General features: G+C 32.8%; 1 protein-coding gene across 8 annotated transcripts in view; it reads right to left on the bottom strand.

The window, feature by feature from the left end:
• The window catches only part of Kair1d (Kainate-type ionotropic glutamate receptor subunit 1D), a 396,680-nt gene that overhangs the window by 71,388 nt on the left and 298,167 nt on the right, over positions 1–27,125 (bottom strand). For all 8 annotated transcript variants that reach the window (XM_083099132.1, XM_083099133.1, XM_083099131.1 and 5 more), the window contains one exon: positions 10,852–11,036. In XM_083099132.1, the coding sequence (XP_082955258.1) occupies positions 10,852–11,036 (185 nt within the window). The remainder of the gene's footprint in view (positions 1–10,851; positions 11,037–27,125) is intronic.

The following is a 27,125-nucleotide window of genomic DNA, read 5'->3' as shown; positions in this document are numbered from 1 at the left end:
TCGGCGCTATGTACTGCTTACTGTAATGAACAATGACGCGTTGATGCGCGTGAGCTGCGAATTCACGGATGCATTCTTTCCCGAGAGCAGCTTTGAGAGCACGGAACAGCTTCTGTGTGTTGCATTTTTCAGATATTTTTATCAAGAATCAAAAATTGCCAACGAGGCGCATTCGATTTATTCGAATAAGCACGATTCGAGACGAGATTCGCGCAATTTTTGGCAAACTTTTTGCATACTAAAATAACGTTTACAAAATATCGCGTTAAAAAAATTTCAATTTTATAAAATGTTCGTATAAAATGAACATCTGGTCAAAGATTACATACCTCATTAAGATTCTTATATAAAAATACGCTTCAGTTTTCATGAATTTTGCATTTTATCGAATAGTTAATATGTGTAAACCTGAAGAAATATAGGAAAAAATTTTAAAAATAGTTTACTATTATAATTCTCACTATATGTAATGCATTCACATTTCCAGTTTTAATTTCAAATCGTACGTAGGTTTATTCATCCGGCTTCAACGCACGTTTTTTTTACGCACGTTCAATCAAAAGTTTTTTAAACGTGCTACGCTTTCGCATTGAGTTTTTGCGCGCATAAAGAGCCCTGCTCTCTCATTGAGTTCTTACGCGCGTAAGATTTACGTAAAATAGGAGTTACTCGTGGTAGCGCGGCTAACGAACCGCTTGCTGATGTACTCCTTGTAACAAGATCCCAAAAAGAGGAACATACGTCTCTGCTCCGAGTTCGTATGATTTTTCTAACCGGCTAGACAGAGCAGCGAGCGTGACCGTGTGTCTCTTCTGCTTCTTCCTTTCTTCTCAAGATGTTTTCCCTACGATAGTTCTCTTCCGCTCGCTCTCATTTCAGAATAAATCCCAAAAAATTCGTTTCGACGAAATTATATTCAGGCGTTGTAAAGCACTCAATGCATTCGCAAGAATACCGCATCTTAAATTGCAGACACAAATAGATGAACTAAAATATGTTATATGGTTTCATAAAAGAATGACTACTAAGAACGATTTTTCTCTCTGAATAAATTGTTATTTTTTTTATTGGAACATGTTAAATTTTTCATGAAATCCTTTTTATTTAGGGATTGATAAAATTGCATTTGTTTTCTTTTTTTTTTTTTGACAAAAATATCAACTATAATTATTGAACAACAAGCGATTAAAAATCTAGATATTTTGACGAATTAAGTTTCCAAGCTACAAATAAATAACATATTTTGTAATTCAAATCGAATGTGAGCTGACAAAATTTTAATGAAATGTTTAAATTGGAAAATATATTTACCAAATTATGTGAAGGAAGCTGACATTAATATAGTCATTAAAATCGACGAAATCAATAGAATCTGAAGATCCAAAGGGACATAAAAGCTGGAATATATGCATATTGTATAGTGATGTCATGATATTTAATCGAATTTGTGAATAATGGACGAATAGTTTACGTATTAAATCATGCTGTTATGACCATCAATCAAATTTCGATACAGTCGATTACCATAATATATTATAAATGTGTGTTGATTGCGAAATTTACATATAGAATACATTATAACAATTGGCATTAATTCCGAGCGTGAGAAACCGCTTTCAATTTCGGTTTTGCGTTATTACGTTCTAAACCGCTCATCGATGACTTTTGAATGCTTTAGATAAATGCATGATCCATCAACGCCTCTCAAACTGCACCATGCTGTTGTGCAAAATATTCATATTTACAACGAGTATTAGAAGTGAAAAATTTTCAAATCGTCACTTCCCCTCAATATTGCAGTGACTAATTGTACGGTTAATAATTGACGCTAAATCATCGTTTCCTCTGTATTATTAATGATGATCTTTAATCCTTTGAGAATATTTCTATCTCCCAAAATAACATGACCTCTCCTAATTCTTATTTTAGTGTCGTTTTATACTAGTAGTACTCTCATATATCTAGTTATCTCATATATAATTCTTATATCGAAACATCGTTCAGTTCATCCTATAATTGCTTCATAATATTTTTATTAAACATCGTTATTAAAATATTATTTTTTATGCATACAAGAGCAATATTTTCTAAATAATGTTCTAAATTAAATTAAAGCTACTGAACAATAAAAGACTGTGTATTATATGTATTTTATGCTAATGAATAACATTAATTAAATTTAACAATTATTAAATTTTCCATTTTATGAACATGATAAAAATGGATTTTTTGTGTATAATTAATATATAATTTAATACACTTCGTTAAAATATTGTTATTTTAATCGCTTTCGAGCGATATATCAATTCATGCTTTAACTATTAAATTGAGTGGAAAGAGATAATTGTCATGAATAAGTTGAAAAGAGCAGTTAGCATGATTAAATCCAAGTTTCACGGGAAATCGAAGTTTAGCTTAGTATCGCGTCGATTGCATGTATCTCTAGCCTTTATCGTCTCTTGCTGTACCGAGAGTTCGAGTTTTATCGGCTTTCCGGAAATAACAAGTTAGTAAATAGTAAGATTGTCATTTAGTTGTCAATTATCATTTTGTAATTTCACTTGAATTCGACGTAGAAATTACCTCGATCTAAAATCAGAAATAAAATTTTTCATCTCCGATAAAAAGCAAAATTTTCTACTTAATGATATATATTTTTCTTATCTCATCTCTGTACAACATTTTATTATACAGAAAAATTATATATTAATAAATAAAATCAGATAACAAATGTATTTATCATAATATTAGCTGCTTATCTACAATTCGATTTTAAAATAGGAAATTTATGTGTGATATTAAATATGTTAAAGTCGCATCAAAATTGACATAGGCGCTCGTAATTTTAATGCAATTTGTGAAATCATGTACCGCATTATTGCCATACTGCTACATTGGATTTGTATGTAAAACCAAATTGCAGTCGATGTCAATGCTAATTTGAATGCGTTACATTATGCTGGAAAATTGAGGCATGATTGTTGATGTATCGTTCATAATGCAACGATGAAGAAAAAGAAAAAGAAAGATAGATGTAGAGATAGATAGATAGATAGATAAATAGATAAATAGATAGATAGATAGATAGATAGATAGATAGATAGATAGATAGATAGAAAGATAAATAAATAGATAGATAGATAGAGAGAGAGTGTGTGTTTTGATAAGAACATGAATTTGCGTTGCTGGTTAATTACATTTGGTGATGCTTCAAACGAATTCCTATTAAATTTCGCTTACAATGTATACATCAAAATGTAATGCAATCGCTATATCGGCTTTTTCGACTGAAATTTCATTGGTTCGATTTCCATAGAGTGTGTACAGCTTAGTAACAACAAATAAAACTACTTCTGCTGTAATCATTTTCATTGCTTTAATGTGGAGAAAGCGTTTATGACAGCAGTTTCAATAGCATAATCAGTAAATTAATTAATATTTTGTATAATTTCTAACAATTACATACATTCATATGTAGGAAATTACAAAGTTCTCAGAGCACAATACATTTTCGATCGTGCACATGTATAACGGATTGTCATTATATATAAATAATATATTAATTATATATAGTAATCATATAAAAAAACGAATAAATAATTGAGATGGAAAAATCGTATAATATTGTTACGTATTCGAATTCCTTCTAATCCAAGTACTATTGGAAAAGTGTCCTTTCATTCGATTCTCCCGAACGTCATTCGCGATGAATGCACTTTGCATTCTCCGGGCGATTCATTTCTTCGCGCGGCATCTCAACTCGACAGTGAAGTTTTGAAATGCATTAGAATAAAGAGAACGAGAGAGAAAGATGTGAGCGAAAATCGAAGGAAAGCGACGCTCTTAATTCCGCTTCTAATAGAATTCCGCTTAATGCATTCGTAAATAATGCATTCTCGGGGCACCTTCGAATGCACCGTCTTCAACTTCGCTTCGTCGACGTACTCCAACACTGTCATCGTCGACATTAAAATAGCTGCGAACCGCGAAGAAGGTGAGACGTCGATTACGAGCGATGAAACTCGCGGCAACAAACGGCTTAGGCTGCCGCGAACACGAATAATCCTCCAACGCGCATCTCTCCCGTTGTATTCCCCTTTCTTTCTCGCCCTCTCTGTCACTCTTTCTCGATTACGCCCGCTCTCTCCTTGAGCGCGAAACGAGATTATGTCTGACGTGCTAGACGCTACGGAATTATTCACTTCCAACGTAATACGACCGCTTTATTCGACGGTACCATATTCTACGTCCGTGCTCCGCTTGTACGATATTGCGTCTACATTTCTTGACGATCGTCCTTTCTGGTCGCCCCTTCAATAAAGCGCATCGTTCCGCGCACGCGATCTCTCTCTCTCTCTCTCTCTCTCGAAAAATAATGTCAGCAATATACAGCGAATGAGTTTCGCCCAAGATTGATCTTGTCATCTCCGTACTTGTCATCTCATTACTATGCAGACAATCTGCGTAAGTAACATGGATAAATTTTTCATATGTTTACAGGGTGTCTACTCAAATCTTGTAAAAAATTGCCTAAAAATTCCCTTTCTTCTTTCAAATGCTTTTGTTCAAAATTCCAGATAAAGAGAATATATTTTAAAGATTTTTTTTTATACAACTTTCTATAAAAAATAATATAAATTTTTTTTATTACGTGTGCGTTATTATGTGTGCGTTATTATGTGTGCGTTTTCTAATGTTTCTCACTCATACAAAGAAAAAAATGCAGTCTCTTAAATTTCAAATTCTGATTTGTAAATACTGAAAAAAATTGAATATAACTTTCGTAAGGTAAATATCTTTCATTTGTATTTTTTATAAAATTTTTAGTTCTTTATCATTAAAATTGCAAAAAAAATATACTGCATATTGTCGAATGTTTACAACATGAAAGTAAAATTATCAAAGAGAAATTTTTTTTAAAATCCCTTTTTAAATTCCCTGATTCAATAAAATTCCAATAAAATTCCCTGATTTTCCAAATTTTTTTACAAAAAAATTTCCGAAGAATCCAATGTTTTTCATGTTTTTTCAAGGAATAAACACGCTAGTTTAGGTTTCATAATTCTAATTTCAGAGATAATATTTAAGATTTAATTTGAATAATTTCTCCTTTGAACGTGTATAGATAACAGAATAAAATCCAACTTAATAAAAGAGCGCAAAAATATCATATGTATGTTTTTTATTTATCTTATAGAGTTCAAAAGACGATAATGTGCATTTAGAAATGATAATCTTTCTAGAAAATAATTTACTCTTTACGGTATCGCGAATTGAAGGCTGAACGCATCCACAGAATTTGAGATTTGAGAAAAGTTAAGAGCAACTCGTCTGCACGATTAAACTAATTAGTCGGAGCTCGCAAACTTGATCGTTATTTCGATCAACCCGAACGAGCAGAGTGCTCATCAACGTCAGAAACGAATACGCGGGAACGCAATCCATTTACTTCTGACACGATCTCTACCGTAGTGGAAGAGAAAAGATGGTGGATACGAAGGAGATGCGGTCGGTGTTCAACCGATCGGCCAAACGAGCGCGAGGAAACCTTACGAAGGAGGAAACGAACATAAATAGCTAATCGGTGAGATGTTGAAAAAGAGAGGGAAAGGATGCAATCGGCTTTCAATCGCGCTGGCTGTACGTGCTTTCGGAGTGCGTGGTTTCGCTGAATAGCGTTGATCAGTAACCGCTTCCAGAAAAATAAACTCGATATGACTGGGTGGATTCTTTGCTCCTCGATAACATCTAAGAGCCAACGAAGAAATGAGACGAAAGCGATAGCAACATACATTGTTACGAGAGAAGAGTACTCATACAACCGTAATGCCGCATCAAAATCAAGGTACTTATCGCCGATGATCTGTTTAGGCGGTGGCGATCAAGTACGATTTGAACAGCGAATGAAATTGAGCGATTTCTGAATGTAATAAAATGTAATAAAATGTAATATTGTCACTATTTGTCTAAATTATATGGAGGAAAAAATGTTGTAAAAAGGTACGAACATATATGTAGAAGAAATATGATAAAAAATAATGTAATTTCTATTGTGTTTCAAAATTTATTGCAGTAAATCTGATTTTGGAGAAAAAATTTTATTATTGTGAGGTGAATTATGGTGAATATTTAAGTTGAAAATTAAAAATTTGTAATAATAATAATAATAAAAGTTTGTAATAATAATAATAATAATAATCTCGAATTTTTTCTATAGAAAAAATATATTTAATATATAAGTATATATTAAATATAAATATATATTAAATTATAAAATTTTTTTTGACACATTATGATATGTGGAAAGTAATGTATTATGAAAATATAAATATTAAAAATATTTTTCTATATATAAAATCTTTTCAATGTTCAAAACTGAACCTGTTAATTAATATGTCAGTATTATAAATTGGGCAAAATAGTACAACAAAACGTAAAGAATAAAGACTCGAAGACTAGAAAATGGTACATATTTCAACATAGCAACATAACGGTTGATTCAACCGATCCATATATATCACGACTGTTGGTCTGACGACTATCGGAGCATAGAAGTCGGTCCATTATCAGCTACGAGCAAGATCGTTAAATCATTGCCGCGGTAACGGCAATTGCGCCCCTCGTGGTTCATTAACACCAACATATCGCCTGCTATATCATCATAATATTAGTTATCTTACGACCCCCCAAAATGATCAGTATCATTTTGTGATTTGAAGTTTGAAAGAGGGAAAGGTACAGATTCGTTTTTAATGTGTGCAAACAGAATAATTTTAGTTATATAAAATTCTCTGATTAGAATATACACTTGATATGCATTTAGTATGCATAATTATATAGAGAATAATTCTGCAACAATCATTACATATATCTATATCATCACTAGTGACATTTTAACAATTAAAAATTCAGGATAAGGACGAGTAATTGATCGATGCATGTATGCAATGAATGTATATTCCATAATAATCAAAAAATATTCACAATGATTATATATATACAATATTTATATAAAAATAAGACATTGGTGATTCAAGTCGAAAATACCGATATATACATGTAATTTAGATAATTCAATTTATTTTTAGAGATTATAAATAAAAAAAGTATTAGTATTTCTTCCTTTCTCTCTTCAACATTTCATTCATTATTAAAAAGGATATTAAGAGCGAGTGAGAATTCGACAAGTTCGTGGGGCATTTCTTTGATAGCTTACAAAGAGTTATTTTATTTCGCGAGATTCACAGAACACAGAACAGAAGAAGCAGTTCACGTCCGTGGAGGAATGCGAATCGAAATACCTGACAATTCGATTTCAACACGGACAATACGAGCTGTTCTGAAGTTCAAAGCGAGATTGGATAGATTCGTCTTCGTGTTTGAGTACGTTAATTAAAGCATCACGATTAGAAACATTTTAAACGTGAAATAGTCATAGAGTATGTCGTTTTTTATTTGTATTAAAGCATTTGTTGTTTTATCGATATTATTTTTTACAGAAGACGTTTGTATTTGAAATATGAAATAAAAGAGAGAGAGAAAGAGAAAATAATTTAGATAAAGCAATTTGTGTAATTATTTCAAATAAAATAATAATTTATACCTCTTTATCTTATACCAACATAATTCATATAAAATATAAATCAATGAAAAAATATAAATTAAAATTTTTACTTTTGTTCGATTAAAATAAATGTTTGTTTTAATAATTGTCATATTTAATTTGTTTTAATAGTTGTCATATTTAAATTATTTTTTTAAATTTGAGTTAAATAACTAATAAATTATGATTTGCAAGACGTTTGAAAGTACTTTTAAACGCATTCAACATTTCATTTTAATTTATATTTCTCACAGATTACATAATTATTCTTTTCACTTTGCCATTATCTGGAATAATATGTCGTTTGCGATAGTAATTTGTTATCGTTCCGCGTAGAATCGTGGTGCGAAGGTATAAAAGTTATCCCCGCAGCTCGTGCGCTCGATGCGAATCAAAGAGACTCAGTGCGACGCGACTTTGCTTTTCTTTTTGCTCCATTTTTCCCATCAGTTCCCTGCAATCGCCTTCGGTTCCTTTGAACCGCGCATAAGATGGTAGCGGAAAGTAAAATATTTCCGTCGTCGGGTTGAGACTGAATGAGACTGTCGCTCGTTTGACGGAATCGACGCCAACGTTTCCCACACCTTCGCTATCCTTTTTCGATTTTCCTTTTCCTCTGCCGCGTACTCTAATCAGAACGTCGTTGCTCTCCTAGCGAATTTTGCATTTTTGCCGCTGAATGGCAGGACTTTGCCGAGAGGAAAAGAACTCTCAGCCAAGGAAAAACCAACCCCGTTCCAACACCGTGAAATAACTGACGACGCGTAATCTACTTCTTTTCAGTTTACTAGATTCACAATGGAAACGTGAGACTAAGAAAACCTAATGTTTATCACCTTCTGAACACGAAGGTTTATTAAATGTCTTCTAGCTTTTTTGTGATTTCCAATTTTCCGTGCACTCGCATTTCATTGTGCAAACATTGGATTTTACAGAAAAAACTTTATTATAAATCTTTTGCATAGTTGCAATTTTTTCATCCAATTGTCATCGTGCATAAATGAAGATACTTGTGAATAATTTTAATATAACAAAATTTATGTGTATTGAATTATCTCTTTTTTAGGGATGTTTTTTTAAACAAATTTATCTTCTACTGGATTTATCTTTTTCTTTTTAAGCTTATACAGATATAAATTATTATAAATTGAATTCATAGCAAAGGCAAATGTTTTTTTAAGCTATAAATAATTAGGAAAAAATAAAAAGAAATATAAATGCATTACTATTACGTATAAATGCTGATTTGTTATTTTATATAAACATTTATATCTTGTATGTCGCGATATTTGTATATTCAATCATTGTATATTCATTTTATGTGTATACGCAAATTATGAAATTTACTACAGTAGATAATCATATGTTTGCATAAATATACAGTAATTAGAGTTGCATCGAGTAATCGCGAGTTTATCGGCAACACTAGAATAGCGATCGAAATTAGTGATTTTTAACGAATGCTTGAAGTTCAGTGAAGCGACACATGAGCGGATTCTAATTGAAATTCTTACTCTGACAGGGATAGAGAGAAAGCACGAGGAAAGAGCGGACAACTTGAGGTATGCGATGGCTTTTAAATTGTGCCCTCTGTGTGCCCTCACTTTGAAAGCTCTTTGATCGGCAATGTCAAAGCCGATGTACGTGACCGTAAATTATTATCTATCAATATTTCATGCGAAAAATCCATAAAGGTCCTCGGAATATCTGTCACGTATAGAAATAAATACTGATTGCCAATCTCGTTCTGTTTCCTATGAATTTAAGGATTGCAAAAATAATAGATATTTCATTTTTAATCGGTTTAAATAAAAAGTAGCCAGTATTAAATAAATCGGTTTAAATAAAAGTAACCAGTATGTAATAATAATAATATAAAAGAGGAATTTCTCTTGTATTTCTATTATTATTATTAAAGACATATATAAGGTATAAATAAATTGTCTTGGAACAAATTTCATTTTCGCTGCTTTTTATGTTTTTCTTTAATGAATTTTCGCGCGTTTCGTTCGGCTGATACATTCATTGACTTTCTCAATGTTCTCTTTGAAGCATAAAGCATCACGGATATTTGTTTTCGGTTCTTAGCGTTCGCGCATTCCCCCAAAAATAAAGAGGAAACTCAACGATGAGTAGGATTCCCATTACATTTTATACAGGGAATAAATGAAACGCTTTTCGGGAGCACAAATCTAGTGGCAAATATTGAGAGAGGACGCGCAGCAAGTAAGAAAGACGAAGTACAGTGTCGCAAGATGCGAGTGTTCGCGAGTTGCAAATATTGGGAAAAGGAAAAGAGCTGCGAGGATTCATAAAACAACAAGCGGAGAAAGCAAAGAAAGAAAGAGAAAGAGAAAGAGAGAGAGAACTCTCGTTAACCCGAGTGCTCGAGAACTATACAAATTTCGCGACTGAAGCTTCCGGCTGCACTCTTTATCGGCGAACTTTGCGCTTATTAAGAAAAATTTAGAAAGTTTCAGTTCTTTTATGTTAAGTTTAGAACTGCCGCATTGTGGGCGTAGCATCCGATGCAACCGGAAATAACTGCGAATATGCGATAGTCGCGAAAGCAATCCTGCCGCACTAAAGCTTGATGGAAACACACGATCTAAACGGAAATTGAAATATTTTTTTGCCTCAATGTTACTAAAAATTTAGTCCATTTGATCACTAACTGTGTGTTTGGTTAACTAATGAAGAAAAATACATACGAGAATTTAAAAAGAAATATTTATAAAATATTTATGTATTTTATATATTTATTTAATAAAATATTATGTATATCTAAAATATAGTTTCATCAATTATATTATATTTTTATAAAAATTCTTTTTATTTGTATTGGATTAGATAAGCTATACATGTAATCTCTATTAATTTTAAAAATTGAAAAATTTAATTTTGAAGGATAATATATGTCTTGTTCTTTTATTGAAAACTTAATTGTTTTCCGAGCTCCGCTACTTTTTTTTCATCCCAACTGTAATTACAATTAATCAAATGCGACATAAAATACTGAGCAAAGCATGGAATGTTTAAGCTACTCTGATTTAGAGCGTCGACCGTTAAATTAATCCTATGACGTAAAAAAGACGATATATTTGTTTGTCGATGAAGGTGAGGGAAAAATAGCAACAAGAGGCTACAGAAATTCGCGAAACCGAGGAGAGAGAAAGGTCACAGAGGCACATTTTCCACGGCGGTTGTCACTTTAATGAGGCTATTATTCCTCAAGTTTGTATACGTACCTTGGACAAAGTGGTGGGATGAGGATAAAGGTTGACGAGGCAGCTCTGTCGTCTAAGTCGGTAGTCCCAGCGCGTCTCCAAGTGCGGAATTTCCATGGTGTCGCAAATGCTTTGCACGTGAGACGCCGTGTGCGCGCTCTGCGGTCCAAAAATCGCCGCCACCCCGCCTCGTAGCAAATGGCACACTATAACACACCAAGGAACGCGGTCAATAAGAATCGTTGTGCGACAAATACGTGAGATTCTTTTCCTCTCGTATCGAGGGATCTTTAGCCATCACCTCTGTTTACCCAAAATTAATTTTATTATTAGCAATAATTTTTTCAATTATGATAAAACGATAAAAAGGGTTGTTATTCTCCGACCAAATTATATTTTTTCTCTCTTTACCCGTATATATAAGTTTTATTTATTTTTAAATTTATTTACTCGCCCAAAAATGAAACAATGCTCGTTTATTTTTATAAATAGTACATTCTATTTTTTATCGCTTTCATCCTGCAAAGCAGGGAAAATTTTATTCGCGAAATATAATTATATGATTATATTACGACTTTCTCGTAATGAAATAATTATCTTCGTATACATACGATGTGTACGATACTTCGTGCAATATACATACGTAGGTTTCATAAATATAGAATTATGCAAACTGAAATTGGGAGATAGGTAGGTAGCATCGTTATGTGAATCGATTAATTAGCCCGCTTCTATTATCATAATATCCACGTAGATGTGAGCGTAACACGCTGATACGCGAGCAAGATAAGCATGACGTGAACGCCGTCGGCAGCGTACTGTGATGTTAAGCTGAACGAAACGAGATGACCTGTCCCGTCATAATATATCGATCACACCACCGTTAACTAATGTGATTAGGGTAGTTTCATCACATCGACCATGTCATACGGAATCTGTTATCGATTAATCATCGCAACTCACACGCGAACTTAGTCGCGCGCGATGCAAGCGTGCACCGCGTGTGCAGCTTGTCGGACGATCTTCCGAACTCACGAGCTCTCTCCATTCGCTATCGTGATAAATGACGGGGAGGTATTAGCGGAACATTCGCCAGAGGATCTTGTTGTCCACCAGAATCTTTCACCGACGCGATGCATAACTCCCGATCAATCTCTCCCATTCACTCCCAATTTAATTTGGCGAATAAATGTTTTTCGTTACCGTTCGTGCCGGCCGGTTTCGTTCACGTTACACCGCGTATCCTTTCACAGGGTAACTCTTTCTTCCCGCAACAATAAATCACCGTGTCGAGACGAGCATTCACTCCAACGGCGAATATCGCGTCAGCTCCTCGTCTTTCTCGCACCGTTCGCTTCCTCTCGCTCTTTGCGTTTCTCGAGGCGGCAAAACGATGTTACTGGTCTCTGCGGATCTTTGCGAGTTTCATTCTTTTCAATTACGCCCTCGTCGTCCGATTGTCCCGACGATTTCTCAGACTCGTCATCCTCGTCGATGCGATTCCCGAAGTGTATCTTCGTCGAGTCGATCGCGGATAAGTCATAATGAGAATTTTTTTGCTCGCGAACTTTGGGTAAACTCGGAGAGAAAATTGTCTCAGCGCGCACCGTCGAACATTTGGCGGAAGATTACTTTGAAACTCTATATCTTTCGTTAACAAAAAAAAAAAAAAAAATGTTTCGTCGCGTCGTTCCTGAAGATTGCTGGATATAGTGGAAATTACCTGAAAGGGGTCGTTCCGTCTAATGGCGAATATCGCGAGTGTTCCGATGGCGATATGCTTGTCCCTTCTCGTTAAATCGGTATTTTGCGTGGTTGCTGCCATTTATTTTTACTCATACCAGTAATTAAATCCTGCGATACAAGCCATCCTAACGAACTGACATTAATTTCCCTCGTCTTTCTCGTTTTCGATTTGTGTGTGTGTGTATAAACCACCATAATTTTCCCCTTTTCCAGCATGAAAAAAGAAACAGGCTTTGAAAGTATAATCGGTTCATAATCTCCAGTGTGACGTCGTTATTAATAACTTCTTTTACATATATTGTTTTGTATATATTTTATTAATTATGCCGATAATTATGTCGACTATTTCTAAAGCTGCACTCTCCTTTTTCATTAAATTCTGTATAATTTATATATTTATAAAAGAGGAAGGGGTTATCGTATTATGTAATGCTGTTTACATTTGTAAAATAATAAATAGATAATATATATTCAAGCACGTGTATATTTGTAATATTATTTATATTCGTAAAATGATAAATAGATAACATATATACAAGAAGCACATGTATATTCGTTTGATAAAATTAATTATATTTGATTTCCAACGAGAATTTGCAATGTTATTAAGTATATTATTAGCATATTATTATATATAATATTATCTATAGCTTTTTTTATTTTTAACATAGAATACTTCGCTCTGCTATGATATTTTTAATGAAACTAGAGATCATATATGGCAAAATATTGACTATAAATTTAAAATTAAATGTAAAAATAGAATTTAGAATTAGACATACAAAAATTAGGATTTAATTACAGACTTATAAGAGAGAGAAAAATTAATTATTATTATTAAAATCCATTTAAAAAAGATATAATAAGGTAATAAATTTTTGTTTACGATCAAACCTTAATATCTACGTAGATATTTCGAAATCTGTTCTAATCTGTTCTAATCTGTTCTTTATAAGTCGAAATTAACTCTAAATCTGACGGAAAATGAAGAACCGAGAAAACACGCGTGAGTTCACTTCCATCAGCACAGGCGAATATATATTAATAGCATCGTCGTGTTTTCTGAAAATTTGATTAAACCTGTACAAAAGCATCAGGTCGTATGAGCAAAGCATATAAAAGCAAGTTATCACCGGGCGAGAGAGCGACAGCTTTAATCCGGAGTTATCTTTTGATCATTTATTCCGAGCGAAAACCGTCTAATGTCTCCTGCGAAACACGTATACACAGAGGCTGCTCCACCCTGGTAAAAGGATTGAGAAGAGAGTGATTGCGTATGAGTGCGTGTACGCGTATCCTCCCCGCTTTCCCTCCGCGCTTCATCCCCGTACACCTTACCACAGTCGGAATCTCTATAATCTGTGGGCAAAGTCGGTTTGCACGGGCACAGAAGCCTCAAAGTAATACCCGGACGGTGCTGGCGGCGTTTTAAGGTTGAAATATGATATGCGCTATATTGAAATTCCGGATGCAATTTTGTCGGGACTGGCCCTGGGGCGATCTGCGAACGGCCATTCATATCGGTATGTATCGAGAACTCTGATTTTTTCCCTTTTTCTCCTCTTTTTTTCCCCTTTTGATCATAGCGTGCTGGAGGTCTCGAGCATCCCTTTTCCAAGATGGGCCTGGAAATCAATTCAAGCTGCATTGTGGCCCAGGAACGATACGCGCTCTCATCTTTCGCCGGCTTTGAGATGCAGTTAAAGCGGGGGACGCGCACATGGGGCGCGGGAAAACTCTATGTATATCTATGTATTGTCGATGGTACTAACAATTCGACGGAGATAATACAAACGGCGAGGATTGAGGGATCAGTAAATCGCACATTGTGCTTCTGCGTATAGGCCGATATTTTATACATAGTGATCCGTACAGCCAAATCCGTTAGACCGAATTTCACTCCAATGCATATGCAATATATCTGATTGATTTTCAAAGTTATTTTTTTCCGAAAATAAAACTCCACGTGAAAAAAGAGTTTTTTTCCATTATTTCAATTTACTTTGGGACGTAAAATTATTATATTTTTATTTACTTGATATTGGTAATATGATTTAAAAATGATACAGATTTAAATTCATGCTTATAAAAATTAAAATATAATAATTTCAGTAAATATTCGAGTATTATAGCAATTGCTCAATAAATCATGTTAGCCTTAATGACAAATCATATCATGCTTCTAATTAAAAGCTTGTATCTGTTGTATTAAGAGAATGCTATTGCGATATGCGCACTCTCTCGCGAAAAAGAAATACACTTAAAACAACAAATATATTCTAAATTTACATAATTCTTTTATTAAAATATCGTACTATAATAAATTATATATCAAGTACTTAAGGGAAGATATAAATTTTGATGTATAAATGGAAACATTTTTTTTACTTATGATTTAGAATAGTTTTACATGAAATTCATACATTAATCTCTTAGATATTTTTCGATTAAATTAAATTATTATTCAGAAATTCTCATAAAAGAAATTTATAAAAAATATTTATATTATATAAAAACTGTTAAAATAATAAATTTTATATAATAAACAAATTTAAGAAAACAATATATATTTTTAATATTAGTTTTTCACGATACAAAATGTATAATATGGTTAATCAGAAATCAGAGAAAAATCAATCAAATCTAAAAATAGATAGGGATATTATATTCTTTCATAGTGATATTCTAATTTCATTAGATAGTATTATATATTTCGCATGTTTTTTATTTTGATCACAAATGAGCAAATGAACAAATGTGTATCGATTGTACTGTTATTGCAATGTATACATGTAATTGCTCGTTCTTTTAGAAGGAAACAAGAAGGAGCAATCGTTCGCGTTATAATGATTTCTTCGTTTTATATCATATTTAACACGACAATGGAAATGTAAGAGTTTTGCAATTCACGAAACCTGGAATATTTTACCATTATCTCTGTGCTCTCTTTGAGATATAATGCTATACATCAGTGAATCGCATTGCAATCATTCTTGACATAGTGATTTCACCTTCCTCCCTTCCTTCCTTCGTCAACATGAATCTGCATCTTCAGGCTCTTATCAAAGATGCCACTGTGTCCATAAACCTTACTCTTCTCTGCGTTATAGACACCTTAGATACATAAGTCTAGTTCGTGCGGACAAGTACTTGGATGTATATTGATGCGACGAAGTCGACATGGCATCCGGTTATATCATAGTCTCCCGGCTGTACGCGCAGATAAGATTATCGCTCGGTAATATATCAAAGCCAGTTGGCGATCCCAGTACCAAGTAATATCTAATTCCGCGGTCTTCATCCTTCCTAGGGTCCTTCTACGCGAACCTTAATAGTATCTGTTCTCTCATCGCCGACTGTAATTTCATCCTTTACCTCAATATCGCTAACGAATGTCGTGACAATAATACCATTTGAAGTTTATTTCTTTTCTATTAGGCTAATAAAAACTGGTAATTCTTATGCACGGTTCTAATTTAAAAAATAATAATTCAAAATTATCTAAACATTTATTCTTTATTAAAATTATTATAAGTAATAAATATTTTATAATATTTTCCTTTCAACGTATGAAGTATAAATAAAATATAATTCAGAATATAGAATGTATGTATATCATATTATATTAAACAATAAAAATTGACATATCATCATACAATAAATAAGAAAAATAGAAATATCATTAAATTTCAAAGAAAATGTTAGAATTTTTGTAGGCAATTTTTCAAAAATTATTTTTAGTGTTTCGAATATGTGTGAAAGATAGTTCTTATAAAAGAAAATATGAATGTACATAAAAGACTTTTTTTAAATTTATTAACATTAATTGTGTGATTAAAACGTAATATTTCCCCCCCCTCTCTCTCTAAAGAATTAATATAAAATTCACTTAAAATATCCTATATATATGCACTTTTCTCTCTCTCCTTCTTTTTTATTTTTCTTGCCATTTCCTCGACATTGCACAGTCGAAATTCTTACTTCCTGTCCTCAGGAAAGTGATATGTTTCTATCCTCTCGGGGCTTTTCCCCGTCGGCTTCACTCGAGTATTTCAGTACGTCTGGTGGTCGCAAGCCGTAATTCCGTTCTCTTTCCTCCGTCTTCGAAAGAAAAGAGTTTCCTTTTCTCTTGCTCATTCCTTATTCAAGATTAGGGCATTCGATAGCGCAAGAGTGCATCGCGCACGCTTCCTCTCCGCTCCCTCCTTATCCGCGGATTTATATTCTCAATCCGACTGGCGGACACACATCCACCTTTAATTCTTATTTCACGGATAATAGGTCCGATTTGCGAGTTGGAAGTCAGCTTCGGCGCGACTTAGCCAGCGAAATCCACCAGATTTCGTGGTCCACCGATGAGCCGGCGATATACGAAACAGTCCGCGCTGATTCTGTCGCGTGGTCGTAAGCGATATCTCGTAAGATTTCCGGAGTTCACGCTCTCGCCCTTAAACTTGCTTATCGCGCGATTACTGATCGCCGATAGAACCGTGGGAGAGAAGTCAGGCCGGATATCGGCTACCTTCGCGGTTAATAGGATATTCCATTTTACGACTCGGCACCTGCGACATTTATAACTCCTATCAAATTCTATTGAACCCCATTGAATTCTCCTCGACGACTTGTTGAGAACGAGAAGTTCAACTCGCACACGATGTTTTCATAAGTCGTGCGTATATTGAGATCAGATCCCACTTCGATACGGTATCGAGATAAGAAATCGAGGATATATATCCTCTATCGTGCTCTACCTTCGTTCTCAACCTTTGTTCTCGATTCTGGATAACTAATGTCTGCCGACATATTTTCATCTCTAATGTTCGAAATGTTTCACATCTTTCGATTATTTTTAAATAACGAGATTGACAATTTTGTACTCTATTTTTAACATTTTAATATAACTAATTGGTATAAAAAAATTGTGCAATATTTAACTTTTCGAGTCAATTTCTAATCAAGTCAATTCATTTGGTGACTGACACGAGACTTGTCGATTTAAACTGTTCGAATGAATCGAGAGGAATCGAATCGTTCCTCTTAACGGCGAGAAATTCACAGCCTAATCGACCGCTTTAGATTGCTCTGTCCCTTAACTCAGATCACTTAAGAGTGATCAACCCAAAACGATCATTAAACCAGATCGAGCGGAGCGGACGAGCAAACTAATCATCTTTTTGCTCACGTCTTGAAGTCCGACGCGTGTACTGATTCGTACACGTCGATTTCACGAGAGTGAGAGCGAGATTATGTAAATTCGTTCATCACCGATCGCGAATGCTATGTTAAATGCTGCGCATTCAACAAGGCCATATCTACAAGGTAGGTAAAGAAGAAGAGGCATCGTGTAGAGACATGGGCAAGGAAACCCTGCAGAGCTTCCAGAGTGATTTTAATCCCTTCGCAATGAGGACCGAATTGTCCTTTAATCTTCCTAATGCCGTCCTTGGAGAAACTAAGTGCTATACCAGGGGTGAGAGAAACTCCCCGGTTGGAAACGAATGTTTTCTTACGAGAAATCCAACCGTCCGTTCTTCCAACTAAAATCCGTCACGCGTACGATCGTGATTTCAGCTCGCTCTAAAACTAAAAAACCTCACTTTTTGCTGCGATAAATAAATTATTTTGTTTTTGTCACGCTTGAGCAGAATTTTTCCATCATGTGAGCGGAAATAGATGGCGGACATTTCGAAAAAAAGAATATCTTTGATTTTAAAAAATATGCATTTCAACTTTTACTCAAATCTTTATCAAATTATATAACTATATAAATGGAGGGAGAATCCGTTTGGGAAAAGTTATTTGTTTATATTTTTAAATTGCCTGCTTTTTTCTAAAAATAGGCCAATTTTCATCTTGAATTCTCTTCAATTAAATATTGACGTTTCAATGACATCATTATTTTCCTCTCTATTTACTGGAAATTTCAATTAATTCGAAATTCCAATATTTACGGTATCATCGTTAGGGTTGAAAATCAAACGCGCACAATTCTTCCACGAGCATTGGAGAGACTTTGGCAAGAGGGATTTATGTTTATCACCGATCCGTCGAACGAGCGCGCGAAGGATCTCGTCACGACTGAAGATCGATAGGCGCACAAATAATGCATCGCTCGTCGGACAAAGAACTCTTCCTCGCGCGAAACGCGCTTTATCACGTTCCGTCGTGGCACGATTCCGATACGAAGATAAAAGCGACCAGCTGTAGAAAGAATGGGAATGGAAGATGCTTGCGTTACGAGATCGGTGATCTTTCGTTAGGTGTATGCATGCATCCCTCTGTGTGAACGAGGGATGAGACATGTTTAAGTTATCGATACGAATTTATTTTACTTTCGTCATTTCTAGCGATAATTATTTCAGTCTCCAAACTAAATTTCTTTTACTTGATTATTATAAATATTATAATCATTAATATTATTGATTACTTTGTTGCAATTATATTAATATTTTAATTAAATCAAATTTGTTGGTAATAGGTTTTATATCGTTAGTTTATTAGGCACGATATAAAATTTGGATTATTTATTTAGAATACTCAGAATTATTTAAATAGAATTTTACTTTTTACCAGAAATTTTAATAACAATGTTAGCAAGAAAATATGAACAACTTATATTATTGTATTACACTATTTGGATTAAATTATTGCATCAAGAAGATGCAATAATTTAATCCAAATAGTGTAGAAGAAGATGTTGAGTGCTAATAATAAGACAAAACATGACATATGCATAATTAAAATATAATTAAGAATACATAGAAATGTCAAACTGTGATAGCTCTGCGAATCATTAGATAAAGACAGAGATAATAATAAGTTAAAGTCTCTATTTCTTACTCCTTGATTATTGTGATCTATTGATGATAAAGGTCTAACGCTTTCACAATTTCTTCTATTATCGCGAGTAAGTTTGTTCTTATCTTGCAATTATATTATAAAAGGCTCGGATTATTCTCATGGTGTCGTCGCTCATGCAATTCTTTGTGATGACTTCAGCAATTTTCCCAACTTTCAGTAATTCGATATTGAGCAGCTCGCTCTTAATTGCTTCTTCATTTTGTCTCATTTGGCGTCTCCATGGTTACTTTAACCCTTTTGTTGCTGACACGAATGTTTTCTAAAGTTCAAACTTTTATATTTAATCTCTAACATACTTTTAACTAGCAGAAAAGCGCGCGCGTAACGCACATTATTTATGTGTTTTTATTTTAGTTTATATTATATTATATATACATAAAAACAGTAAAAAGTATTTTGTAACAATTCTCTATTAAATAATAATTTTAATTAAACATTTTTTATTTAATTAAATATATAAGAAACTTTTAATCTCAATTTCTTAACAACATTTCTCTTCTCAAACCTTCTCCAAGTTTTTGTCTAATTATATTTGTGTATAATTACATCTATGAATAGAATTAATTTTATTTTTAATTACTCGTTATCAATTAATAATGTAAGTTTTCGGTTTCATTTAAATGGAATCTTAAATTTTTAAGTTTTTTTAATTAAAAATTTTATAATAATGCTATTTTATAATAATTAATAATATATATAAAAAATATTTTTATTAAAATTATCTTTGTTTAATATTCCATCGATGTTGAAAATGCATTATGCGAATTTACTTCAACTGCCCTTCTGCGAAAGCAACACGTATGAAATAAAATCATTTACATATTATTAATTCCTTCAAAGTCATTTTATACATATAATCTTTATATTTTCATTCAATGATCTTTATTGATACGAAATAATCGAAACATGATGCACATTGAAATAATTTCGATAGGAAAAAAGCAATAATAGATTTTGATACTTTTAAATTATCAATTTTACATTTTCTACTTTTTTAAATAAATAATATAATACATTATAATGTGTGTTTAATAGATGAGATATTTCTTTTTAATAATTTACATTTATTAATTTTACTTAATGTATTTTAGTATTGTAATATATGTGATATATTTTTAAAATTTTTACATATTTAATATTTTTATTTTTAAAAAGAATCTATAGCAATATAGACGCTGGATGTCGTATTTTGAAGAATTTATTAGAATATATATCTATCATATCTTCTCGGGTGCGTATTATATATGTCCGTAGCAGTGAAAGAGCTAAACTGGAACGGAATAAGTAACGAGGTTACTGCTCCTGTCGTGTCGGTTTGTATGTAGAACGATAAATGGGATGAGAAATATAAACCCGAGAACGCGCTTCTTTCGATTTATGTAAGGTCTCTCACATTCGGCACGGTTTTTATTGAAATACTACAAAACGAAGAAAAAAACATCGCTTTAAGATGCAAATGGGGATTAAAAACGATTACATTTATATTAATTGTCTGGAGCTGAGACGTAATACTTATGGCCCTCACTTGCAATTTGCTAATGAAGTTAAATTATATATACATTATATGTACAAAAAAAGTGTAAGTATAATAAACTAAAATATACTAAAATAAATATAGTTTAATAAATAAAATTATAGTTAAATAAATATAATAAAAATTATAATAAAAAATATATACTAATTGCAATCACAGCCAATTTTCCGAAGCGCTGTTGAAAAGTTCAGGACGGAATTTAAACTTTCGAGATCTTCGTGTCCAATATAGTTTTTGCGCGAACTTCGAAGATTAGTTTAATGCATTAGCGAGAGAGATCGTATTGGCTCCCTACGGGACGCTCTTAGAGTTAACCCATCGGTTAATTGCCTCCTTCCCGAGTCTGTCGACCAAGTAACTGAAATCTGTTCAGCCTCGAAGACATTTTCAGTGACGAGAACAAATTTTGCCATGATAAAATCATCAAAATAGCGAATTGAATTTCGCTGTTGATTCAAGTTATATGCGCTTATACAATTCACATGTTTCATCTAATTCGTTAACATATTTTTCCCAATTTTGTATTTTGATTATGGTGAAGATATATACATCCCAAAAAAATACGTATTACACTAGAGTAAAATATTCACTGATGTTTTCATCGGTTGTTTTGTTCAACTTGTTTGTTCGAAGATTAATTATAAGTAAATATCGACATTTATAGAATGAAATATTTTTCAGATTTATCGTAATGAATAGTCTTCTAATTGTTACAAGGCTCAATAGAATTTTGAAAAAAGCAACAAATATGTATTATATTGTGTGTATAGATTTAATTGATAATGGATATGTAACTTCCTTTCTCTCTCATTTGAATTTTCCAATGCTGGTTTTGATATTACGAATAAGATAATTATAGTTTGTTGTATCGCTACAATAAAATCTTACGTTTAACTATGCAATAAATTCTCGTGTATGTTTCTGGAATAACTGCATTTGAAAAACAATGTTATTGTTATGATTGTATACGAACTGTTATGATTATACATATATCTTCGGAAGCAATCGTATATAACAAATCTTATATTTTAGTTATGATACTGCCATATTACTTGAGACAACCAATGTAATGCAATCATATAATGTTTAAATTTCTTATTAATGATTATCGATACAGTAACAATAATAATAATATGTTTATTATGACGATATTTTCAATTATTAATAAATAATGTTTAATTTTTTTATATCAACACGAACATTTCTTTTTGTGTTTAAGAAAAGATCTTATATACGAGAAATTAAAATAAAATTATTTTTAGAACAAGCAGCCTAATTGAGATTCGTTTATGAATAAATTTTTTCAATTTTTTGAATTGTCACGTAATCGCAAGTATAATCGTGTCGACAAAACCATGATTTACTGTTACGTTATCAGAATAGTGACCGTTTTATGATCACCTTAGCTACTATTATGGACATTACTGCCACGAACGATATTATACGCGCAGCATAGCTGCGGACCGATCCATTTTTCAAGAGTCTCGCAAATGTGGCACGGGGATTATCCTGGTTCCATATACCCCATATAGCTCGCTTTATGTGTCTCTACATAGGGTATCCCATAACTTGCCCGATAAACTTTCCTGACTCTTTCTTAGCGTACCGTAATAAATATATTTTCACATGAAGAATACTGATGAGCGTAGAGAAATATATTCATAAAAATATCAGCGATTCTTTTATTGTTCGGTTATTTTATTTTCCCGAATCTTATTCAATAGAATCATTATTTCGCGCACAAAAATAATACAAGTAAAAAATAATACATATTACATAATAATATTTTCAGTAAATTTGTTAATCTTCATATCCTTATAAATGGTGTTATGATATTATGGTGTTTTTAATATATATATTATAGACTGGTATTTTTAATATATATATTTTTTTCAATTATGTATAAAATTATTATTCTTTTTCCATACTTATTTTAATTTTCAATCAAATTTTACTTAAAAATCTGATTATAATATTGAACACGTTAAAATTTTAGCCGTAAAATAAATATTATTATTGGATTGTGTTATATATTTATATCCGTATACATTTAAGAAAAAATTACTTTCAAATAATTCATAATTAAGCAAAGATATATATATTAATAATGGAAAAATTAATACTACAATATATGTGTAAGTACGTATGTGTGTATATGTGCATCTACACATGTATGTATTCTTTCGTGCACATAAGAAGATCCCACAAATTCGGCGAGATAGTCTGGGAAAGTAGATCGGGCTGCGAAATTTTCACGGGCTGCGAAATTTTCACGGGCATGCTCGTTCTCTTACGCTCCATACCAGGGTGCTTTATGGATTTTATGAGGCGAAGGCTCGTATAATACTGGCCCCGTGAATCGCAAGCGGAGTGCTTATTTACTCCTCGGCTCGTTAATTCTCGGCAAAGTAAAACGCGGACGCAGTAAGTAATCCAGCTAGACGCCGAACGAGAATCGTACCATTTAAGGCGTATTTACGTGGTTCGTTTTTGATGTCTGAATCATCTCATGTGAAAAGAAAGGAAGATATAGGCAATATTACCACAAAGAGATTACAACTAAAGCGATAGAATCATCTATATTTTTTTAATGTTCATTCCGAGCAAAACATTCAAAGTAAAGCTGGTGAAACGATTGAATCGTGAATTTCATCTTGAATATATGCAGAAAAAAATGTAACGATTAAATGTATGTAAACTGTGCAAACGATACATCATATATGATGCTTTTGTTTACAAGGAAGAAATTTCAAATATCTCTATGATTAAAAAAATAATTAAAATTCCGGGTCAATGAACCGAGATCGCGTATCTTGTGGCGACAAACAAAAGAAACAGCACCTATATATTATTTTGGCAAAGATGGAAAAAACTGTGAAAATAACATATGAATCAAGTGCAAGATTTATTGACAATAGACAAACGTTTCTACCCCATTCGGGTTCTCTTCAGTGAAAAAGATAATTAGTTAATTGACAAACGCAAACAAAAGAGTCGAGTGGTACAAAACATTGTTAGCATGTAAAAGTCGCAAAAAATAAAATAAAAGTGTCATTGCGCATCAAAGATTAATTTATGTCTGTGAACGTGTGCAGACATGACGCTCGAATTATTTATAATAACTTACATAAACAATTATGGAGTTGCCGGTATATAAAGGTATCGGAACGCATAAAAGACGGCGACGAATCTGTTTACGCATGAGAGACAATAACCGATTAGTGTACATGTGCAAACATGACACTCATCTTAGGCGTTGAAAAGTCTCTAAAAAGGATCGTTCCTCCATATAAAAGCATGGCAAAATCCAAGAATTTAGTAATCAGAAGTAGCGAGTCATTAATGTGTTTATGGTCCTGAAAATTACCGTGGTAAATCTGTAAAAATTATAAGCAGAAGGAGTCAAGAAGACCCAACATACATGTCAACAGATGTCGCAAAAATAATATGTTATGTACCGAAGCAATAAAATAACAAAGACGAACCGTTACACTTTTGAAATCAAACGCAAAGATAAATAACATGAAATAAGAAATAAAAATAAAAAAAGGGATTCGCAAAATAATAACCGTTGAAACAAAAGGTAAGAAGCAATTGAAAAAATTCGATAGAGAGCTCACCAAGACGCCCGGAAGAAAGCAGAAAGGAGTTAGGCCCATCCAAGAGCCCGAGAAGCGTCGAAACTCATGTATCGATGGATCGCAAGTTCGAACAGTAATAAGACACGCAAGCCGAAATATCGAAGCTAGCTGTTAGAGAGGGAGGGGATAAAGGAAATAAAAAAAGTATATATAATTTTTACAGATTTACCACGGTAATTTTCAGGACCATAAACACATTAATGACTCGCTACTTCTGATTACTAAATTCTTGGATTTTGCCATGCTTTTATATGGAGGAACGATCCTTTTTAGAGACTTTTCAACGCCTAAGATGAGTGTCATGTTTGCACATGTACACTAATCGGTTATTGTCTCTCATGCGTAAACAGATTCGTCGCCGTCTTTTATGCGTTCCGATACCTTTATATACCGGCAACTCCATAATTGTTTATGTAAGTTATTATAAATAATTCGAGCGTCATGTCTGCACACGTTCACAGACATAAATTAATCTTTGATGCGCAATGACACTTTTATTTTATTTTTTGCGACTTTTACATGCTAACAATGTTTTGTACCACTCGACTCTTTTGTTTGCGTTTGTCAATTAACTAATTATCTTTTTCACTGAAGAGAACCCGAATGGGGTAGAAACGTTTGTCTATTGTCAATAAATCTTGCACTTGATTCATATGTTATTTTCACAGTTTTTTCCATCTTTGCCAAAATAATATATAGGTGCTGTTTCTTTTGTTTGTCGCCACAAGATACGCGATCTCGGTTCATTGACCCGGAATTTTAATTATTTTTTTATTATTTGTTATACACTGAACCTTAAACTATTTATTCGTTTTTTAATCTCTATGATTGTTTTTATATATATCTTATATTTTAGATTTCTCGTATTTTATATTTTCTATACGCATTTAATTATATTATTATACAATTGATTTGTGATCACATAATGTTCCGTTACATAATGTTTCCGTTAATTCAAACATATAAAATATTAAATTTTTAATCCAATTGACCTGTATTATAATTTTCTATAATTTGTTGTTTTAAATAATAAAGATCTTTTATTTTATATATATTTGCAAAAAACAAATATATCATTTGACCAACAAAATACGAAAACCAGACTACATGTCTGTCTTAAATGTAGACAACCCTAAACTTTCTCATATATGGGATTTATCTTGAATGATCTGTTCGGAACGATAAAAATTGATTCATACATAAATTTACTTTTATTCATTTATATTTTATTATATACTGTCGTTAAGCACAATAAAGGAAATGAGGTAATTTGCAGAATGTAGGCGCGAGTAACAATATACATTTTATTTTTATCACCGTTTCCGGCCGCGCTCGTAAAGGTTGCTATACGAATATAAAGAATATAAAGATAGAGCGTTTATTCTGATCACCTCTACAAATATTAAATGGACAATAACGACAAAATTTAAATCGCATTGAACGAAACTTTACTTACTTTTATTTTAATGATTTCTAGCTTATATTTATAAGCTAGAAACTCATAGTAAAATACTTTGAAATAGACAAAATAAAGAGAGCCAAACTTACAGCAAAAAACTGAATCCTTTAAAAAATATATTAACTTTTTGAAAAGATTAAGATGTGAATTATGATATCGCATTAAGAGAAAAAAATATCTATTGTATTGCATGTATAAATATCTATATCGTGTTTAATATTTAATTTTTCTTTATTAATATAAATATAATTTAAATTAAGCTGATTGAGATTATTAATTAAAATTCGAAAAACTTGAAAATTCAAACTTCCACCTAATGTCTTCATCATTTAACTTGATGAATATTTGTATTATAAATATTTAAGATTATTATTTCCCTCGTAATATCTTTTCATCAATTTCTAAGGTGGACCTTGGTAATGGGGAAGAAATTCCCACCGACGTCGAGCTAATTCTCTGTCGGGATTGGCCGGATAATCGCGGTTCTACAGTATTCTATACTTTCCCCGTGGGGAACAGTAGTCATTTGTCTCACGGTAATCCAAAAATCCATTGAGGAAACTCCGAAACCGTAGATTACGTCGGAAACGCAGTGAAAAGAGAAAGAGAGAAGGAAGAGCAGAAAGCCGGAAATGGTACACGCTCGCTCGAGCACGAGCACGAGCGCAAGAGAGAGAGAGAGAGAGAGAGAGAGAGAGAGAGAAAGCGAGGGACGCGCGAGCATTTTCGTCGGATTTAAATATATTAATTTCCAGTTCAGTCGCAGTGTGGTTTTGTCGGTATGCGACAATTACACGATAGGACAGAGAGCAGCGATTTATCACGTTTACCGTAGCTTCGCACGTTTAACGAGCATCATGAACGAGATTCGTTCTCTTTCTGTCAGATGATGCCAAGCACGTCATCTGCACAAAAATGCCTTTTTCCGCATTAATTCACTCCCACCGATTATCGATATCTATTCTCGAATTATGAGTAACGCAGAATTGATACGATTTGCTCGCAATCGGTGCATCCGCTGCATCCTGATCATAATGCTTACCGACGAGAGAGA

Source organism: Camponotus vicinus, unplaced genomic scaffold (assembly GCF_025532165.1).
Source record: "Camponotus vicinus isolate PSW18456_S1 unplaced genomic scaffold, iyCamVici1.0 SCAF_5, whole genome shotgun sequence".
NCBI classification, from domain to species: domain Eukaryota; kingdom Metazoa; phylum Arthropoda; class Insecta; order Hymenoptera; family Formicidae; genus Camponotus; species Camponotus vicinus.
Note: the sequence above shows the minus strand (reverse complement) of the source record. Positions and strands in the feature narration are given on the sequence as shown.